Genomic DNA, 6,889 nt, shown 5'->3' with positions numbered 1-6,889 from the left:
GAACATGCTCTGCATCTTGCACCCTGAGGCCTTCAGGGCAGTGGAGTGGATGACCTGTTGTAACGCATCAGGCTTTTCTTCATCAGTAGAAATAAAAGCACCTTTTTATCTTGATATTATTCATTCTACATAGTCCTGATCACTGAGCTACAGCAAGAAAAAAACGTTCCCTTGGCAGTTTGACACACTCAAGTCTGAGTCTCGGGTAATTGCTGCTTATATGATCCAATTATCAGAGAATGGGATTTTGTCAAAATAAATGACAACACAAAGTTCTTTCCCTTCTCATTAAGCTGTGTTTAATTATTCAGTGTGCTGTGCTATCAATTTTAAGCGAGCCCTAAGTCCACATGCCAAATCTCCTGAGGGATTGTTAGGCTTCTTAACAGTGCTCCATTTTCTCTGTGAAGTTGTTTAACTGCCATAAAATATGCTTCTCCAAAGAAATCTTTCATTTATTGATATAGCAAAGTGAAATTGAATGATTTATGGTAAGGAAATAGCCACATGCCAGGGCGTTATGCCCTGCTGAAGCTCTGGTGGAGACATGGTAGTTAAATACAGTGGCTCTTAAACTATAAAACCCACCTTGGTGACTAAAGAAGGCCCCTGGGGGCCCCTGCTATTGTAGCTTTCAGTGATGGTGTGAACATGAGTCGCTCTCTGTTGGACCCTGCAGTAGACACAGACAGTACATGTCAGACAGGGTTACATATGCACATCAGTATGTATGATGTCGTTTATAATCACAGTCAACAGTCTCATATACTGTACTGCAGCCATGTGCTCACACTGAACACTGCTATGATGATGAAGAGCTTCTGTAAACAGACCATTAGAATAAAGAAACATGTCTGAAACATTTCCTCAGAGGAACCAGGGCAGAGAAACACATGGATCCATAATACATGTTAGTAGAAAAACACTGATGTGATGTGATATGTGTGTTAAACTGTATCGGTTCACACTCCAGACCAGGTGCTGGCAGGAACAGAGGTCTGTCTGCGACTGAGAATAGTGGAAGTACGTGTCGTTGTGCACTAACATCAAACGACAACTTCTTTCGAACCCATCAAAACGACGGCACGACGGTAAAATGTAACTACATCTTCCGTTTCTCTCGCTTTTCCGCCACATTCTGATAACTGACTGCCGCTGTCAGAGGACAAAGAGGAAAGTCCGGAGCAGTAGGTGGCGCTGTGCGCCTATTACGCTCGTTGCCAACCGCCATTAAAAACGACGAAGAAGAATGAACAACCAATCACGTTGCGACCTCTTAACTGGTTGTGTCCCAAGAACAAATAGATCGCAAATAATGTTTCATCTTAACCAATAGAATGAACATTGCAGAATTATTATTAGTGTTACATATAACCTGTCAAAAACAAACATAATTTAAATCAATGTTCTCGTGACAGCGCTGTGGCGGCGAGGGGAGCTCCCTCCCTCTCCCGCACCTCACTTCCGCTCTACGGCGGCAGTGGCCCGGGGCCCGGGGCGTGTATCCCGGGTCTCCTCCCTCAGCGCAGTGGAACTTGCGGAAGCGCAGCCTGACATCCAGACGTCCGACCCCCGACTTCACGGAGCTGTTGTATCACGGTAAATATAAAAGACAGATGTTGGGAGGGACATAGTCTCGTTTCCCGTTCGTCCCGGTGGTTCTTTGTCTCGGTAGTTCCGAGTTTCGCGGACTGTTGACAGATGTCGTTCCTCAGACATGTTCGCTAGCTGGGTGTTAGCTTGGCTAACGCCAAAGTTAGTTGTGCGCTCCAACCTACATGCTAGCGCAAGTCCGTCCGAGCTCAGAGCCCCGTGTCGGGGGGTCGTGAGGTATCGTCTTGTCGTGTAATTGCTATGTAATGACACCGTGACGTGAGCTCTGTCGCGATACTGAAGTTAGCATAGCCAAACTTAGCAGCAACGTCGAAGTGGGACGCTTATCTTACTCATGGGCTCTTTAAATTCGTACATATTTAGTTCTTCACTAAAACAACCTGTCAGTGGCCTCTACATCCGGGGGCGTGGAGACACGGAGCCGTAGAGAGACATACAGCTGGTGGGTGTGGCGCCTGTGGGATCAAGACCGCAACACAAGGCCGTTGATCCACGACGAGAGCTGCTGCAGCGAGGTGGTGAAACATTCAACCGTTTCACTGCGTCTGATGAGTGACGATGGAAGCAGTTTCTGTTTGTGGGCGAGCTCTGCCTGTGTTTGTTAATCTGGATCCTGTCAGGGAGCCTGTTGAACCATCTGGATTGTGGTGGTGTTCGTGGTGTAAATCTGTTCCCTGACCAATTGTTGCATTTTGTCTTCACAGCTGGTAGAAGATGTTTTTTGCCAAGAGACTCATCGGCGGCATCCTTGATGTCGTGGGGTAAGAATGTCATTAGAGTACGAGCTCACTGTGGATTGTGTTGTCAACATGTCATTCACCTTTCTTGCCCTTGTCTTTGTAGCAACATCGACCCATCCCAGTTTGTGCCTTCTGAGCCTGTGAGTTATGACATGAGCAGCTCCATCTGCCCCGCGCTATGCTAACCCTACATGATCTGACAGCATGTAATGTTATTGAGTGATTTTATTTTGCTGGTGCCTCTGTCCCCCAGCCTCCACCACGTCGACCAGTTGCATATGCGGAGCACCATGAAAGTGATGAGGAGAAACAGTTCCGCAGAGTCTTCCAGCAACTCGCTGGAGACGTGAGTGCCATGTCTACCTCTTCTTCGATTTGAGATTCTGCTGTTGTGACCACTCTATTTATTCCATGTCATGGACAAAAGAACATCTAAGAGTTCAATTGATGTTTCTTTATCGACCATGCAGCTGTGTGTCTGTACCGTACATGTTTACACTGTTGAACATTTGTCACAGGACATGGAAGTGAGCCCATCTGAGCTGATGAACATCATGAATAAAATCATTTCAAAACGTAAGACATGTTTGTCTATCTCTCAAACAACCCTCTGTAGTTTTTATAATTCTTTTTGGTCTTTTGTTCTCCATTTCTATTCCATCTTTAATAGTTATTACACATTTTTGTATGTACTGCATGTATGTATGTATTTAATGTATATATGTAATGGCAAATTACTGTTTTACATTTCAGATGGAGATCTGAGGACAGATGGTTTCACCATTGAGTCTTGCAGGAGCATGGTGGCAGTCATGGATGTATCCTTTCACTTATCATCTGGGTTACACTAAGTAGCTGACAGTTGACAGCACAGTAGAAATACACAGCGCAAAACAAATACTCTTTTGGCAAGTTCACATTCCATCTATCCAGCCTTCTCACCCCGCTGCTCATTAGGGCCGAGGACATACATTGAAATGTTGAGGCAAATGACTGCAGTGACTTTGCCGTCGAAACAGATTTTGACAGCTGGGCAAAGCCTGTGGCACTGGATAGTCGGGGGTTAAACACTGATGTCACACTGTTCTAAGAGTAAAGGGCCTGATTCTAAAAGAGCTCTGGCATTATGTCTGTGGAAACTTCCAAGCTTGTTAGTCTTAATATATATATTTTAATAGTATTCAACATTAATTGCATATTTAACTTGTAAACCTCAGCTGCAGTTTTATGAACAAGTCATACAAATAGTCTTACAAAAACTAAGACACCATTCCATGTTTTGAGTTTTGTAAAACGTGAAGGAGGAAATATTAAAATACACTTGTTGGTGGAAGATTTAGTTAGAGGAGGAGATTGTTGTGTGTTGTCCTTAATGCTGTTTCAGAGTGACAGCACTGGAAAACTGGGCTTCCATGAGTTCAAACACCTCTGGAACAATATAAAGAAATGGCAGGCGAGTACAGCGGCTTGTTGCACAGTAACATTCCTGTGGTTCATGTACATTGTCGTAACAGTGACCACAGATGAAGCTGCAGTGTAGTTTGTACAGTATCATCTGTTGATTGGGGTTAAAACAAACTTAGATTTGAATGTATATGATCCCAAACGTGTCCATAAAAAGATTAATACTTATATAGTTATAAGTTTTATATAAACATGAGTCTGTTACTGTGTTTCTCTGAAGGAAATGAAACTGGATACACGTCATTTGATTTCCTGACAAATAAACTTTTTCTGTCAATGATTTGACACATGAATTTGACACTTGTAGATTTTAGCTAACCAGTATGACACATTTCAAAATGTTGATTTTGAAATTAAATTAGATAAACACCTAATTATCAATTTTACTTGTTGTTTTTTGTAAGATCATTCTTAATATTGGCAGCTATATGGATTGTTGAAAAGCAACTTTTTTCTTTGACTCTTTCTCTGCTGTGGATCCTCTTACAAGGAAACTGTTTCAAATGCTGATGATGTTTTAAATATTGTCTTGTTATTTAGGGAATTTATAAATCCTACGACACAGATGGCTCTGGTGTCATTGGTGCAGATGAGCTGCCCAACTCGTTCAGAGCTGCAGGTGGGTTTCTTCTTTTTTCAACTCTTCAAATGCACAGGTATTGAATAGATGCTGGCAAATGAACAAACTTTATTCAAGGCTTTGATGACAGATTTACAGTTTTAATCAAAGAAGACATTGGATTTGAATAGTTGTTTCAAATTTTTCTCTCAAATGTCGAATTGATGAGATAAGATCTGGCTTTGCTTCTACAGGCATCATTTGTTTCTTCTCATCACCTGTGAAAACTGGTCAAATAAATAAGACACCTTGGTAGACATGGACAGAGCTGCATGATTTCAATATTATACCAGTTGTTTGAATATATTTGTGTGAAGGAAGTTCGGCCTTAAACCAATGTGTATATAGCCTTTTTGTAATTGCTATGTAATATGAAAATGTTCATCTCTTTCTCAGGTTACCCCCTCAATGACGAGCTGTTCGAGATGATAATTCGCAGATACAGTGATGAAAATGGGAACATGGATTTTGATAACTACATTGGCTGCCTTGTGAGGCTGGATGCCATGTGCCGTAAGTTTGAAAGACCGCTGGCAGGCTTTGTCTGTGTGACACGGATGACTGACTTGGAAGTTAATCTCAAACTGAAGATTAAGTAGCCTCAATATCTCTTCTGATTCAGGTGCCTTCAAAACCCTGGATAAGGATAACAATGGGGCTATCAAAGTCAACATTCAGGAGGTAAAGTAATCTCAGATATTTTAAATATGAGTGGATTCTGATTGATTCTGTTTACAAAAAGTCCTCTTCTCTGGTCTTCTGTCTTTTCAGTGGCTTCAGTTGACCATGTACTCTTGAGTCCAGATGATGTCACTCCTGCTTGTTATACGGAACCACTTTGTTTGTCTTCACTAGGCATGTGCCGGTATGAGATTAAGACGGTATGATAACCTTGGCCAAAAATGCATTTGACGGCAAATGTTAGTGGTTTCGGAACCGTGCCTTTTTAATACCGTGGCTAACCTTGAAACCGGAAAGCGGCCCATGCCTAGTCTTCACAGTACAAAATACTTTATCAACCACCCCTATGCCCTCCTGTGTTATTCAGTAAAAACCCCTGTGCTTGCAGGCGTATTAAGAATATTAACGCAATGCAAGTGTTGTAGGATTCTTCACTGTTCTGTAATACTCGCCAGATGGAATTGGAAAAAACAACAACAAACGTACAAACCTGCACTCACACTGGTCACAAAGCTGAGGAAGGAAGGAACATTCACACCCTCTGTCAAATCTGTCAAACTTGCTGAAAAAAACAGGAAAACCTACTACACACGCTCATCACTGTAAAAAAAAAAGTTCCACAAGACACATCCCAGGTTTACCTCCGGTGAGCCTTGTGGAACACGTTTTTGTAAGCTTGCTTGGCCATGTATTGTAGTAGAAGTAGCTACCAGCTGTTCTTCCTAATTGGATCCTTCTCATTACTGTGGGTGCAGGTAGACATCTCTTATTGACATCTCCATCTTTCTGCTGTCGTCCGCGCCTGTTGGGGCTGGACAGTGTTTACCTGTAGCTTCATATTAGTACATGGAAATTATTGACCTTAGCAAAGCTCCATCCAACCTCCACCTTTGTACAAACCAGAGGTCACTCTAAATGAGTGTTCATTTAAACGTATGACAAACAGCAAACTACGTGAGGTCACCAGATCCCATGTGTTATTAAATTGCCCCACCCTAACAACTGCAACAATGCTGACAGGAGTGTTGGGGAAAAGGCTTTTAGCCGCTATGAAGCCCGCTATGTAAAACTAACTATACATTAATTATCTTACTGTTTGTTAAACCACTATCATATTCAGAGTCTGAGTGAAACCGGGCCCACGGTGCATCACAGTAACAGTGGTATTGTGTCAGGAATCCTGATTCGTCCTACAGCCACTAGAAAATCTAAACAATGAATAAATCTCCAAAATTCAAAACGTTCTTTATTAGTTAATATTAAAAGTTGTTTGTGAATGTTTATATTCAGTATACTCAACTCTATATCTTCTCTGTAACAATAATGTACAGTAACATCCTAAGACACTTGTATTTGGGCAGGCTGATATTTTTGCTGTTGAATATTGATGCTGTTCGTGCCATAGCTTTCCCTCTGTCTCGGCTTACTGATCACTTTATCACTTCTCACTATGTACTTATTCAAAATACTAACTAGCACGCTGTGTGAATTTATCATATATAACTGATGTGTATGCCACCAATGCATGCAGCCAATAGAAAGCAGGGATTGTGAAGGGGTTTTTAAACATGCAATTGTAGCCACGGCCGTTTTACTGTTACTGAAAATGTGTGGGAAAATAAATACCTGTGCCATATTTCAAATAAATGCTATCTTAAATTTGTCAGTGTGGCTATTTTTAATGTAAATATGAACCAACATACAACAGATTTCACTTGTATCTCATGATGCTTCAGAGCCATTCAAACACAGAACACTAAGCATTTGTTAA

General features: G+C 41.7%; 1 protein-coding gene across 1 annotated transcript; it reads left to right on the top strand.

Annotated features, from left to right (window-relative positions):
* The first annotated feature begins 1,448 nt into the window (after window positions 1-1,448).
* capns1a (calpain, small subunit 1 a) lies at window positions 1,449-6,784 on the top strand. The gene is made up of 11 exons (XM_035626141.2): window positions 1,449-1,599; window positions 2,319-2,375; window positions 2,458-2,494; window positions 2,608-2,700; window positions 2,873-2,930; window positions 3,108-3,172; window positions 3,739-3,807; window positions 4,359-4,437; window positions 4,834-4,950; window positions 5,060-5,118; window positions 5,209-6,784. Exons 2-11 carry the CDS (start codon window positions 2,329-2,331, stop codon window positions 5,233-5,235), a joined length of 651 nt encoding a protein of 216 aa, XP_035482034.2. The 5' UTR covers window positions 1,449-1,599; window positions 2,319-2,328; the 3' UTR covers window positions 5,236-6,784.
* The last annotated feature ends 105 nt before the right edge of the window (window positions 6,785-6,889 follow it).

Source organism: Scophthalmus maximus, chromosome 2, assembly GCF_022379125.1.
Source record: "Scophthalmus maximus strain ysfricsl-2021 chromosome 2, ASM2237912v1, whole genome shotgun sequence".
In the NCBI taxonomy this organism is placed as follows: Eukaryota; Metazoa; Chordata; class Actinopteri; order Pleuronectiformes; family Scophthalmidae; genus Scophthalmus; species Scophthalmus maximus.
The sequence above is the reverse complement of the archived record's forward strand: the minus strand, read 5'-3'. Positions and strand labels throughout refer to the sequence as shown.

Bases quoted from the DNA above. Each gene is read 5' to 3' on its own strand.
- capns1a (XM_035626141.2), top strand. From the start codon at position 2,329: ATGTTTTTTGCCAAGAGACTCATCGGCGGCATCCTTGATGTCGTGGG. The intron at 2,495-2,607 runs GTGAGTTATGAC...TCTGTCCCCCAG, and splicing joins AGTTTGTGCCTTCTGAGCCT to CCTCCACCACGTCGACCAGT. The intron at 3,173-3,738 runs GTATCCTTTCAC...ATGCTGTTTCAG, and splicing joins GCATGGTGGCAGTCATGGAT to AGTGACAGCACTGGAAAACT.